The sequence below is a fragment of the Xylaria bambusicola genome (genome assembly GCF_022495145.1).
Source record: "Xylaria bambusicola strain CBS 139988 unplaced genomic scaffold F5B22scaffold_24, whole genome shotgun sequence".
Classification (NCBI taxonomy): domain Eukaryota; kingdom Fungi; phylum Ascomycota; class Sordariomycetes; order Xylariales; family Xylariaceae; genus Xylaria; species Xylaria bambusicola.
This window is the reverse complement of record NW_025953577.1, coordinates 415305-429749: the sequence shown is the minus strand read 5'-3', so window position 1 is coordinate 429749 and position 14445 is coordinate 415305. Positions and strand designations below refer to the sequence as shown.

Genomic DNA, 14445 nt, shown 5'->3' with positions numbered 1-14445 from the left:
AACCTCTCAGTCTCGCAGGGTAGCTTTCGCGAGTAGGTATTGCTGACGCCAGCGTTTTCTAGGATATCTGAATATGAATTAAGGGACGACTATTGAGACTAGGAGGTTTGTAAGCAGCGGAGAATCAGCGGCCATATCGTCTAAGTGTTATCAAGCATCATACATCCTGGAAGCAGTTGGTCACGATTTGACACGATGGGATCACTATGCCTGTGCTGTGGTGGTATTGATATAGCAACGGTCGGCCGGACATGACGTATGTATATTCGTGGATCAATCTGTGTATATGTGTACCAGGAGTGACGATCCACTTTCACAAAATCTTGAAATATTCTCGCGGAATCGATGTCCCTAACATGATGATTAAATCCAGACTATTCAAGTCTATTTGTAAATAGAGCAACTATGAATAGTGGCGTCGTCACAGTGTGGAGTGTGCATGGCCATTTTGTAGGAATATTTGTGTCTGTCCAACCACTTCCTAGGAATATTTATGCTATATACAAAAAGCGCAATGGCGAGGTTATCATGGCTGATGAATTCACGTCAGCACGCCGTGCAACCACCACCACCCCCGTCACGAACTTCACGCTTTTATCTCTGCCCGGCCGTCAGGCAGAACCAGTTCTCGCTTCTCGAAGAGCGTTCTGAAGTTTTGCTGCTTGATAAACCACGCGTTGACCGTCTTCCACTCTTGGCTCGGGTCCTTGAAGCGGATCTAGTGTGTTCTGTCAGAGATCGGTGTCTACGCATTCCACCCAAAACGATGGACATGAAATGTTTAGGGCGAGGAAATGTGTACGATGAGGTGAACAGAGGGCAAAGAGAGCAACTCACCTCAAACCTCCTTAACAAGCTCGGCACAACCTTGTACATCTCCAACAAGCTAATGTTCTTGCCGATACACGTCCGGGCACCCATGCCAAACTGGAACATATGCCCGTTCATTTCGCGTATCCGCCGTTCCCTCTCTTCCCTCTGTGCCTCGGGTAGTGACTCGTCGACGAGCCATCTCCCAGGCCTGTAAACGTCAACGTCGTCGCCGAAGATCTCAGGGCGGCGATGTATGAGCCACGCAGAGCAGCCGACGATAGTGCCTCCGTTTACGTAATGGCCGGCGATCTCGACACCGGGCTCCGGTACGATGCGCTCGAGCGGCAGTCCCGCGGCCGGGTACATGCGGAAGGCCTCCTTAATACAGGCATCAAGGTACGGGAGACGCTGGCTCTCTGCCCACGTCACAATACCCAACTCATAGTCCGCGAAAGCGCCCGCCCGCGCTGCGTCGTCAATCTCCGTGCGCAGTCGTGCCAGAATATCCGGATTACGAAGGAGGTTGTAGAAGACGGCGGAGAGCGAGATGGCCGTGGTCTCGGACCCCGCGAACGCCATCGACACAGCCATAGCAAGCACCAGCTTGTCATTCATGAACTCGGGTCGCGAGTCGCGCGCAGCGAGGAACTTGGACAAGAGGTCCGGCGATGCTGCTCCGCCAGCCTGCAATTTCGCTGTGTCTGTAATGGGAAGCAAGGGCTTGCCAGCATCATTCTCGACCATACCTAGACGCTCAGCCATACGGGCTCGTGCAAACAGCACGATGGGGTTCGTGGCGTCCACAAAGCCCCATTCCGAGAGTTTGAGGTAGATGGGGTTCTTGAGAAACAACCGGTCTAGCCAGGGGATCTGGCCGACCTAAAACTCAAGATCAAGTAGGTCAGCCTTGAAGGATTGGATATGGTATGCGTAGTGTGTAGTAAAAAATTGATATAGAAGTATATAGACTTACTGGGGCGACGTAGAGGAACAGGTTCCCCAGGTAGTTGACGATACCATCGACATCCTCGTTCCTCTCCAAGAAGCCGTGACGCTTGCTATACGTGACCTCGCCGATGACATCGAATGCGTAGAACTGTAGCCATCTCACGAAGTCGCATCCGTCGACATTGTTGACATAGAGGCGCTCGGTTTGCTCGAAAAATAGCTTTATAGTGTTGGTCACGAAAGGCTCGTATTGCACCAAGGCCGACATGGAGAAGGCCGAGTTCACACAGCGGCGGAGCTGGGCGTGAAAGGTGTTATCCGTCGTGCTGAAGAGCGTCGCAAGACCACCTCCTTTCGAAACCCCTTGCTGGACAATATAGAAATCCGACTGGGTTGTAGGTCAGTTATAGAACCTCGAAGGAAACTGTAGAGATTACGAACCTTGATGAATCCCTTGTTAAGTCCATAAATAGTCTTTAACGCCTTCGGGTCCGCAAACGACAGAGTATTCGGACCTAAGCGCACCACGTCGCCGTACTGGGCGTGGAGTTTGCGATTTGTCACCTCGAACTGGCGGCCCCATACCTCGCATAATCGCCAGATATCCGTCAACGAGGCCATGAACGGCCCGGGGTACTTGTTCAGCCCATTATGATATCGGTTTCGTATCAGCCATGCCGCGGTAACTACAGCCAGTCCCAACGCCCAGTAGTGAGCAATGAAGCTTAGAGCCATTGACCTCTCGATCTCCATTCTTCTCAGTGTATGTTATAGTCTACCGGCTATTATGTCTTTCTGGCCAGTTATTTCGGAGAGTTTCGGTTGTGTCGGCTTAGCTAAGCGTCGAAGAGACACTCGGAGCATGAAACTCTCAATATGGCCGAGTTCAGAAGCCAATGAGTTTCTGTAGAATTAAAAGCCTAATGTGATGCTCAATGCTTGACCGAGAGCGAGACTGAAAAGGGAGGCGAGAGTGGCCGTCTGTCTCAAGGTCATCAACACCAATAAACTGAGGGCTTCTCAATGAAAGCGAATAAACTCGGGGCAGCTGATTTCTCAATTGATGAAGTATACGTTACAGACTGTATATACTTAGCTAATCGGTAAATGCGGCTGCTCTCGAAGTTATTACTTCTGCCAATACCTATAAGCTTATCCAAAGGGTTCCCTCTCGGTAGCAACTTGGAAAGATTAGGCCTATCATAAGCGATAGGTTCAAAGTCCGCCGGGCCATCTTATAAGAAAATTGTTTCGGTCTCTCTCAATGCCTATTGGGAGGATAGTATTACATGGTGAAAGCGGCTGGGGGCCGAGGGATCGTCTTGGACCCATCTTCGGCGCGCGAAATCGTCAAGTTGCTGACTCCTTCAACGGCAGTAAAGCTCAAAGAAACTGCAACAAGCGCGCGGATGAATCGCCTCTTGTGTATATTATTTGCCGGTAGACGCAAGGCAGCCAGGTATGTGACATGCTGCTCCTCTCCTGCAAGAGCCAAGAGGTCGTCATCGAGAGTAGCTCCCCGAATACGCGAGGGTTCCCCTCACCCTCTTCCGCGGCATCTCGCCCGGTTCCCCTCATAGTTCGCATGTTTGTTTGGGCGGGTTCACGGGTAACGACTTCACTGGCAACGGGATTACCTGGTGGCTCAATGGTCGTTGAAGCTACGGGAAAATATCGTTTGATTGCCAAGGCAATCAAGGTGGGTTCTGAGGAGATAGAGCTGAGACGAGCTGTTAGGGTATATTCGGCAGATGTCTCGTCCACTAACCTGGGGCCGGCGTGATTGGACTGGAAAAACGAGCACTATGAGACGACGATGCTATTGGGCGATGGGCTGAGCGATCGCTGCAGGACCATGCCTGGTTACGCAGCGGCGTCGCCAGGGGTGTGTTAATTGGGTTGGGGTAGGGTGGCACATCTGCACTGTCTGCTCCTTTGGGATATGTCATCTCTTGTTTTCGACTTCACTGAACTCCCGTAAGGAGAAGGAGAGTTATGACATTCATTACGGACACGAGCTTTAACCTGTCATCGTTGCCACGAGCCATCATCCGACCACGCTGCTGTAAGGTCGCCGACTACTTCACGCAATTGCTTACTACCTTGGGTAGTTCATATGTAAAGTGACCCGCTTGAACATCATGATAACACAGCTTATCTGGATTGACCAAGTGCCTATCTGTCTGTGACCGTTGCCAGACCTCGCGCATGCACGTATCCCTGGTGGGTGACGCAAGATTCTAACCTGGTATCATAAACTTCACGTTCCTGGGAGATGCGGTCTCACCTATAGCGAGTCATTTGTATGTGCTAGCAGAAGCCACCGGGTTTTATGGCGTCCGAATGCGACGTGACTCGAGCAGGCTCAGAACACACAAGCGATGTGTGAAGAGAGCATGCCACAACGAGTGACTAAGACGCTGATCGAACTAACAGTCGGTCAAACTGGGTAATTGGGAGGGTTAAGTGCCGACCGGTGGACCCGAAGGACATAACATGTGCTCGTAAGTTTCGCTCATTCGGCTCGTAGTGCCGGCGTGGTCGGGTGGTTGGAGAGCTCGGCAGATGTTTGATGTCTAAAGGTCTCATACAAACACTGCCAATCCATGGTCGTTGCCACGTGTCGCCTACCTCTGGCCTTTTTTATACGAGACTCGGGACTTTTATTTTGTTTTAATTTCATATTTCCCTTCCTTTTTAAGGAACTCTCGCATAGTGCTGTGAAGTGTGCCCTGCTTTGTATAGTCATAAACTCCCGAGAAGTCTACAAAACTCTCGTTCTGACGATACCCGTACGATCGCATAATCATTTGTTTCCCTCCTCTTTTCCCGTATCTGCCTCACCAACTCTCAATTCTGCACAACATCGTGACATCTTATCTGTTTATCAGTTCCTGGACACGGTTCACATCATCAGCATCTAGATACCTGCAAACGCGTTGTTCCGGATCCCATTATATTTTTTGTGACTTGCCGTAATCTCTTGCCATGTTATGTACTTCAGAACTTACGTACTAGTGAAAGTCTGTGTTACCCGAATAGCTACCGGCGCTGTATCGTTGTACATCTCTTATTGTGACGACCAGGGTGATTGATTTGTAAGTGTGCAAGAAGCGTAGATACCGTCTGTGATCTCACCCCAAGACAATATTAATTCTTTATATATCAGAGAGCGGGATATAAGACGAAATAATGGGAGAGGTAAAGGGACACATCTACAGTACTTAAGCATCACCGATATCACGAGTGCAACCCGTGCGCCGCAAATCATCAGCCTAGTCGCCCCAAAACGTGTAGAAAGACATATAATGATTGGACTAGAAGTTATGCGCCATGCCCGGCAACGGGTAGTGCGAAATGGGACATAAATTGAAGCCCCAGCCAGTTAAGAAATCGTAGATTTGCTTATGTTAATTATTCATGACCCATTACATGAAACTACAGAACATAGATTGAGCAAGTTAGACATCGGAAGCAAGGCTCTCGTCAAATGTGAAAACATCAGATTGACGCAGGGTTCCTCACCAGGACCAGCGCCTCTGACAGCTCAGAACAGATCAGGATTATCAGAAGAACTATAGCTATAGCAAAGTTCACTGGCATCTGCCGTGACAAGGCCAATGCCAACGATATGCTCGCAAGCCCAGCCCTAGTTGTAAGTAGGATTAAATTAGTAGTTGTCATCTAATCTATAATTCCCTTTCGCCTTACCATTCCAACGCTTTGCAACACTGAAAGCTAGTCATTCCAACGTAACCCAATTTCTCTTCGATGAGGAGAACCAAAGCTGTAGCAAGACTCCTCAAAGACTTGTAAAATTGAATTAAAGATACAGGAATCACTAGAAGCAACCCACTAAACCAACATCAGGACACTACGAAAAAGGGGCTCAAAGAATATCCATATGCTTATCAGTAAAGGTCCTTACCTCAGCTTTCAAGCATTTGCCTGCTCGACCGTCGCGCTCGGGGACCAACTAACGATTTTCCTCCTCTCATCCTATACACCAAATATCATTGCGCAGCATGTTCGTCAAGCACAGAATCATGCCGCATGCTGTCGGGACGCGGCTTGTGTCTCGTCTACAGCTGAACATGCGGCCCCACACAGCTTCACGAAATGATTCTGGATCTGTGCCTGCATAATATCTGGAAATGCGCAGCTGTTGGCGATTGCTATTGATCCGCATTTTCGTCACCATTGACACGCTTCGGCACCGGTTTTTTTCCTTTTTCATCGGACCAGTTTAGCAGTCATTTCTTTCACCTTGATTATTCAATTAAGTGCCCCATGTTTCTAGAGGGTGACTTAATACAATTATCTCAGGCGTCTACTCACTCGCCTACCCTAAAGCGACTTTCAGGAAATTGGGTTATTCTGTGGGGAAGATATAACACCTGGGTGAACCTCCGCCACGTTTCCTTGATAAACTCAATGGATAAACACGGATTCCCGTTGGAGCAAGCGATTCGACATCGGATATCAATAACAAGAAGCTATCCCAGCCGCGTGATCAAGAATCCCAACAAGACCAAACAATCAAGACGTGGTCATATAAAAATGAACAGTATTCCATTTGTTTAAGACGGTATGCATCAAGGTGTCAAATTATATAGAGCTAGAAGTGGGTATCGTCAATTATCGACAAAAAAAGGAGCAAAACCAATGTATCCAACCGGATCTTGGTAGTAGCCGCAGTGATCAGCAAATCCCTTGCCTAAGTACGCTACATACATTGATTCCCAAAATTTGGCATCTCACAATTTACCTCCTGGCCTAGCAACATAGCCCACACATAACAACCACCACACACCTGAGGAGTAAGTCTCAAGCTTAGTTAGCTGGGGAACTAGGAGAATATCGATACACAAGCTGGCCGCAAGTACAGTTGATTTTTCAATGAGCTGAACCATAGTGAGTTGTGTAGAGAGAAAGGATGAAGCCTAATGGAAGGGGATGAACTGAATTCCTCAAGTTGACACCAACAAAGATCTCCAACATCGTCGTTAAATAATACATCCATTAAGAGGCTTCCCTCGCATCGGTCAAAGATTTGAGCATGCTACATGTAACAAATTAGTTTCAAAAACCTCTCATATTCTTCGCGAACAGCCCCAGACTGCTGACTGGTCCATAGCATAGGTCTTACGTACCGTAGGTTACGGTCCCTCATATCGTTGTCAATAGACTGGAGGCCGTTGAGGGAAAGATTAGCCTGAGCCAGCTAATAGAAAATATAAGTCAGCAATTATCCCTTGGTGCTCGTTAGGGATAAACTAGGGATGCGCATATGTTGCAGCTTGCAACTAAGGGGTGAAGATGAGGGTTTGCGCACCGCGCTTATCGCTACCGATGAATGATCTGGCTCCTCACCTGCAGCCCCTGAGGATTCTGATTCCGCACCGTCCTCGTCCGCCGTGCCGTTGGCGTCATCAGTAGCAAACCGACTGGCCGAAAGTCCCTTTTTGCCTGGAGCTGCCGCGGCGTTTGCCTACTTCTTATTAATTGTTTTGCTCACGGCCTATATGGATGTGGATGGAAAGCGGGCACACGTACCTTGATCTCTGTAATCTCGGCATCTTTGACCTTGAGTTGTGCTTCCATCTCTGCAAATCTAGATTTTATATCACTGGCTTCTTTCTCCGCTGCTGCCCTCTTCTTTTGCTCCTCTTCAACCATATTCGTGAAATTCTCATACATATCCTTATAATCCGCTTCTTGACTCTTGATCTTTGCTGCTGTGTCATTCTGATGTGCTTCAAGATCTTTCTGTGCGATGAGCATATCTTCTTTCGCGGCGTCCAGTTGTGACTTCAAAGACTCCACATCGCTGTTCTTAGCATTGAGGTCATTGTGCAGAGTTTTCAAGTCATCCGCAACCTTTGCTGACGAAGCTTCCGACTGAGAGACCGCGTCGGCATGCGTCTTCTTCAATTCCTCCAGTTCTGCTCTTAGGGCATCGGCGACAGACGTGTCAGGCTTCTGGCTTTTGACAGCATCAAGTTCAGCCATTAGTTCAACATTCTGCATTTTAGCTTCTGCAAGCTGCTGATGGAGTTCTCCAGCTTCATCCTGTGCTTTCGAAAGAGACTCATCGTTCTTCGACTTAGCATTGGCGAGTTCCGCCTGTAAGCCTTCGGCTTCGGATTGGGCCTTTGCTAAAGCTTCCTTCGTAGCAACTAAAGAAGCTTCTAGATCTGAAATAGAATCCTGGTGCTGCGTGGTGGCTGAAGTTGCAGTAGCAAGTTTGCTTTCATATTCCTTAGCAAGGGCTTCAATGGCAGCTGCATGCTGAGCTTCGAGCGCTTCGACCATTTGCTTCTGCGCAGAAGATGCTTCGTTCTTCGCCGCCTCTGCTGCCTCAGACTGCATGGCCAGTACTTTCTCGATTTCGGTCGAAAGGTTAGTTTCGTGGTTCTTTGTCAGTTCCTCAATAACCTGAGCATGCTTGACTTCGAGTGCGTCAATGGCGCTCTTGTGTGAAGTCAATGCATCACTTTTGGCGGCTTCAACAGCTTCCAATTGCATTGTAATTAACTTCTCTACCTCAGCCGAGTGCGCATCATCACTTTCCTTTTTAAGGGCCTCGACATTGGCTGAATGGACTTCTCTCGCTTTTCCGAGTTCCGCCTGTGCATCCTCAACCGCTTGCTTCATGGCCTCTAGTTGAGTCTTCACAGCGCCGTCATCTGCTTGCTTGTTTAAGAGCTCTTGAGCGTGAGCAGCCTTTAGTTCCGCGATAGCTGTTTCGGCCTCCGCTTTCTGAGCGGCCACCACATCCGCATGGTCTGCCTTTAAAGCTTCTGCTCGAGCTATGATCTCTTCCGCGTGGGTTGCTTTCAGCGCTTCTGACTCTTCACTTTTGCCTTTGATTTCATCAGCATGTGCTACTTTCAACGACTCGATTTGACGCTCTAGATCTTGGGCATGAGCCGCTCTCAAGGCTTCTAGCTCAGCAGACAAAGTGGCATCACTCTCAGCCTTAGTGATCTCAATTTGTTTTGCATGGCTAGCCTTGAGTGCCTCAAGCGCCTCAAGGTGAGAGGCTTGATCAGCAGAAACACCGCTCTTGGCACTCTCCAGCTCCATGGCATGGTTAGCCTGCAGGGCGTCTAGAGCTCGCTGATGCTCTTCTTCTTTCTCTGTCAAGGCGTTGACAGCTGCTACATGTTCAACTTTGATAGCTTCTAGCTCTTCAGTGTGTGCCTTGCTTGCGTCCTTGTGAGTGCCAGTCAGTTCGTCGAATTTTGTTTGGAGCTCCGTGTGCTCTTCCTCAAGGACATGGAACTGGCGTTTGAAAAATGCATCACCTTTGAGACTCTCAATCTCATCTTCATAATCTTTGGATACTAGTCTCAACTGATTCTCGTGTGTCTCCATAGAAGTTTTGTGTTCCTGTTTTAATTTTTCATATCTTTCTTCCATTTCTTTGATTTGGTCTGCGAGGGCAGAGCTGGACGACACATCGGTCTTAGCTTGGGCAAGTTCTTGCTGCATGTTCGTGAAGTCTGACTTGAACGCGGCCAGTTCCTCTTTCGTAGCATCGGCAAGAGCCACAGATTCCGCCAATTTTGTCTTCAATTCTTCGACTTCAGCCTGGGCCTCGGCAAGGGCTACCTTGTCTTGTTCTGAACTCGCTTTCAGTGCCGCGAGTTCTGCCTCTAGAGTGGAAATCTTAGAAGTGTCGGCTGTCTCTGTATTTTCTCTTGATGAGTTCAGCTCATCAATTTGGCTTTGGAGGGCTTCGTTCGCGACTTTCAAATCCTCAAGTGCCTTTTCATAATCGCTGGAAGACGCTTTTCCCTGCTCAAGCTCAGTAGCGTGTGCTGCTTTTAGGGCTTCAATAGACTGCTGCTGCTCCTCTAAGGTTTTTTGTAGACTCTCTATTTTAGCAGCATGTTCCTCTGCAGCCTGAGCCAATGCCGTTTCCAGATCCTTAGAGCTAGCATCTTTACCGAGCTCAAGAGATTCGAGTTTAGCCTGTAGTTCACCAATTGAGGTATCCTTCGCATCCTGGGTGCTTGACAATTCAGTCAGCTGAGCTTTATGTGCGTCGAGCTCTTCCTCTGCAGTCTTTAATTTTGCAAGAGCTTCAGAGACTTGTGTATTAAGTGCCTCTTTCTCAGTCGCATGGGTAGCTTTCAGGCTCTCTAGAAGCTCTTCTTGACCTTGTTGAACAGTTTCCTGTGCATCTTGCACGCTGTCAGCCCCGGCGCTGATCTTGGCTTCCAGCTCGGCTATCTTCTCCTCAGATGCGGATACCTGCTCCTTTAGAGCACCAACCTCGGTTTCTTTCTCTGCTAATTTCGTTTTCAGCTCATCGACCTCTTTTGTAACTGTTCCTGAGCTAGAAGTTGAAGGACGTGAGGCATGCCTAGCCGTTGTCGAACCGATAGGAGAACCAGTTACCGATGAAAGGCGTTTTTTCGCATCGGAGACAACACCAGTGGCGCTCGTCCTCCTAGTCGAAGTTGTAGTTGCAGCTGCGCGAGAATTGGCAGTGCCAGTGGGGGCTGCCGTCCGAGTCACTGTAGTTCGAGGCGTAACACTGCTTGTCGCACTACCAGGTTTCCTGGCTGTAGACGTAGTAGACGCTGTGGTAGGTCTTGTAGCTGTTTTAGATGGTGACGAGGTTAGTCCACCCGGAACAACTGAGGAACGTCGTGCAGCGGAGGTCATAGTTGGTCTCTTCTTGTCATCCTCTGATACAGAGGGCTGTGACCTATGTGTTGTGGTCGATGTAGCGACTGCGGGTTTCCTGACAGTTGATCCCGTCGGAGGACGTGTGGGCGGCTTGTTGAGGGTGCTTCCAGCTCGTGCCGCGGCACTTGTAGCTGTCTTAGTCGCGGTGGCGCCGGTAGCGCCAGGCCGACGAGTGGTGGATGTCGTAGCGCTCGGTCTCTTGACGGGTGTTGAACCTGCGGTTTTCGTGGATGAGGCGGGCGACTTTGTCGCAGTCTTAGGCGATGCATTGGCCGTCTCCTCACCCGAGAGGATGGACTCGTCGTGCTGGACGACCTCGAAGCCTTCGGTATCGGACATGATGATAATGGCCCACAGAGCACGGGCAACTATAATGATGCCGATTCGCGTCGGTGGCAAGTGATGAGTTTAGGAGTATTCAATGGTACTAAGAATCAACCTCCAAGTCAGCTACTTGGAGGTAGGGATGATTTGCAGAGCCTGGCTGACAGCAATTGATGGACAAGGCCAGGCAGTGGGGGTTGAAGAAAGAGAGCGAGATCCAAAAGGTAAGGCGCATGAATCCAGGACAGATCCAGGGGTATGCAAGTTATATCGCCAAACAGATATGATGATGCACGTTGAGACACGTCACAAAGGGGGGTTTCCTTGTGAGATGGAACAGTGGGCTTGATTTGGTTTGTCACTGACCTGTCAGAGCTCCCGGATCTCCAAGCTCCCTTACTTTGCTGTCCCCTGGAGCCGAAGATGTGTTGCTATAGGCGCTTCGTCTGGGATGATCGAGATGTAGGTACAAGAGCTCCCAAAAATACACTGCACAGTTGCGAGGGCGTCAAAGTCGACGCCAGTAACGAAACACGGCAGAAGGCGCAGATTGATAGCAGGGCGACTATTTACAAGGACCAAGCTGGAAGCTGGGAGAGACAGAGGGAAAGAGAAAAGGAGATATCACGTATCACAGCGAGTTTTGCTCTCATCAAAAAAGAATGTCACCACATCGGAGTCAAGCTGGCCGGGGAGATTGGGGACTGGCCCTGAGCCGGGCGCCAGAGAGTAGGCTGGCCCACAGACGTTCGAAACATAGTGGAAGCTAAGCCGTGTTAGGCCATTTACCAAGTCTAAAGCGGGACCAGGGTAGTAATAGCGTGGTGTTTGGTACCCTCTTAAGCCATTGACGGTCTAGCGCGAGAGCCCTGAGTTTAATTACATACCTGCACATGCGAGCATGTAACGGATCGTACCTTATGGTACCTACCATGTATGTAAGTACCTACATACTTACCTTACCGCCCCGGGGGGGGGGGTATACGTAAGGGTCACAGCAAGGGTGTATAGTATAGTATTGATTACTGCTATAGTCTCCATATAGTAATAGTATTATAGTAATAGTCTTAAATATATAAAGGTTTAATTATTTAATATATTAATTATGCTATAGCTATTTTTAATAGAAGACAGTGTTTATAATGAATTATATATAATGCTAATAAGTATTTTTTATTAGTAAACAATATTAAAATAATACTATATCGGGATTGAAATTATATTAAAATAAACACTATATTAAAACTTATTAGTAAACGAATTTTTTTATAGTCTTTTAACTTAATATAAGTTTTAATAGCAAAATACTTTTTAAAAGTATTATAAGCTACAATTAAATTGCTATAATTATTTTATTCTTAATACCCTTTTCCTACCTTACTATTTTAAATTTCCTCTATTGATATATTTAAAAGGTTGTTAAACAACTTTAAGAATAACAATTTAAAGCAGTAAAATAAGGCTAAAGATAATATTTAAGTAATATATATTATTATTTTACTTGCTATAATTAAATAGCTTTATATATATTTTGTTTAAAAGGGCTTTTTTAAATTAATAATATATATAAAACTATAATTTTGTAGCAATTAATTAAGCGCCATTTTTTAATTGGACAAATGTTAAATAGCATTAAGGCTAACGTATTAATTTTTTTATAATAGTATATAAGGGGGCTATATAACATTTAATTATAATATATATCCTACATTTATTAAATTATAATATAATATTAAGCTTTAATCCATTATTATAAAATTAATTATATATTATTAGCAGTTATAAGTTAACGGTGAATATCTTTTTTAAATTTAAAGGTATTTAAATATTTATCCTTAAAGATATTTTAAACTACCTAAACTATTAACCATAACCCTAATCCTATTAAAAATCATCGTATAAGTCTGAAGTATATTTATATCTAAAAGCTAAGCTATTATTTTCCATAAATAATATATCGCTTACTCTTAATTCCTAATAATTAAAAAATATAATTTTTTATAACTTAATTTTAAAAGATTATATATTTTTTATAATTCCAAATGTTTAGTAATATATTTATATAAAAAAGAAGAAGTTAAATATTAATAAAGAAATTATTAAAAAGAATAAAAGCTAGAACTTTTAAAGATATCTTTTTAAATTATTTTTAAAAATATTAACTATAAAAATCAAACGATCGATTATTATTAAGATATTTATTAAGGAAGTTAGCTAGGTTTATATTACTATTAACTATTATATCTATATAAATTATAACTATATTTATAAGATTAATGCTATTATTATTACTATTTTTATAAGCATTTAATAAATAATTATAAGATAGGTAAAACATTTAGTTTATAATAGTAGCCAGTAAAAAGTATTGCTTATTATTTTTATAAAGCTTATTGCCTATATAATATTTATACTACTATATAATAGTTCTAATAATAAATACCTTAATAATATATTTGATTATTAATTAAAAGTTATAAAGATCTTTATTATTGTTTACCTTTATTATATACTTTATTATATTTTTAATAAAAAGATTTTAGCATATATAGTAATACTCTTTAAAACTGGAAAAGAAATCTACTAGCTAATATAACAAGCTTATAAAGTGCATTTTAATATATATCTTATTAAGGAAGTTATTAATAATAAGCCTAATAGTAGTATTAACTTTATAATTATTAAATAACTTTATAATCTTCTTAAAACTAATCCCATCTTTATTAAAAAAATATAATAAATTAGATTTATATAAATCTTAATTATTATTATAATTAAAAAGCTCCTTTATATTATTATAATTATTATTATTACCTATTTAAATTTTAACTTTACTATAAAATATTTAAGTTAATAATAATATAATATATGCTTAATCTTTTTAGCTTAAAAAGCGTTTAAAAGTTTATCTTTAATTTAGCGTTTCCTTTTACCCTTCTTTTTATTAAAGCTAAATATTAATATAATATTATTATTATTATTGTTAATATTATTTACTTACTTTTTACTTTTTTTAATATCTTTAATAAACTTTTTATACTCTTTTATAGTAATAAGAATAATAATTATTTTAATTTTATTTAATTCCTTAATACCGTTAAATTTTATATACTTATTATAAATATATCTATTATAGGAAATCGTATCTTAAATAGTTTAGTATTATAATATATATACTTTTAAATATGCCTTATTAAACTCTTTTAACTTCTTTTAAAACTGCTTTAAAAATTTATTTTTATAATAGGTAAGTAAGGTATTAAAATAGGCAAGATATTAAACTGTTAAAGGTATATATTATTTAAAGCCTTTAAAAGCTTTATAAACGCTAGCTTTAAATAATTAGTTTATTATATTAATATAATTACTATAATTTACCATTTTAAAATATAATTTAGTAATATTATAATACTTAGAATATTAATATTATTTAAGCTTTATTACTTATTAATTAGCTATTTTATTATTTAATATCCTATAGTTAAATAAAAATATATTAATAATATATTTAGCTTAAAGTACTATTATAAAATTATTTTTAAAATATATATTATTTATTAAAAGCAACTTATAATATATAATAGTAAGAATGCTAATTGGTAACCTTATATAGGGTAAACCTTTATTACATATAATATAGTTTTAATAATAATAAAT

The 14445-nt window shown here is 43.1% G+C and overlaps 2 protein-coding genes across 2 annotated transcripts; both read right to left on the bottom strand.

The window, feature by feature from the left end:
• Positions 1-138: 138 nt before the first annotated feature.
• F5B22DRAFT_212248 (cytochrome P450) lies at positions 139-2871 on the bottom strand. The gene is made up of 4 exons (XM_047969693.1): positions 2203-2871; positions 1787-2149; positions 838-1692; positions 139-718 (listed from the first exon to the last, which is right to left on the bottom strand). Exons 1-4 carry the CDS (start codon positions 2512-2514, stop codon positions 587-589), a joined length of 1662 nt encoding a protein of 553 aa, XP_047830305.1. The 5' UTR covers positions 2515-2871; the 3' UTR covers positions 139-586.
• A 3463-nt stretch (positions 2872-6334) lies between these two features.
• Positions 6335-11472, bottom strand: F5B22DRAFT_609320 (uncharacterized protein). The gene is made up of 5 exons (XM_047975134.1): positions 11155-11472; positions 7318-10891; positions 7097-7252; positions 6915-6985; positions 6335-6823 (listed from the first exon to the last, which is right to left on the bottom strand). The coding sequence occupies exons 2-5, from the start codon at positions 10801-10803 to the stop codon at positions 6784-6786; spliced, it is 3753 nt and encodes a 1250-aa protein (XP_047830304.1). The 5' UTR covers positions 10804-10891; positions 11155-11472; the 3' UTR covers positions 6335-6783.
• Between the last annotated feature and the right edge of the window lie 2973 nt (positions 11473-14445).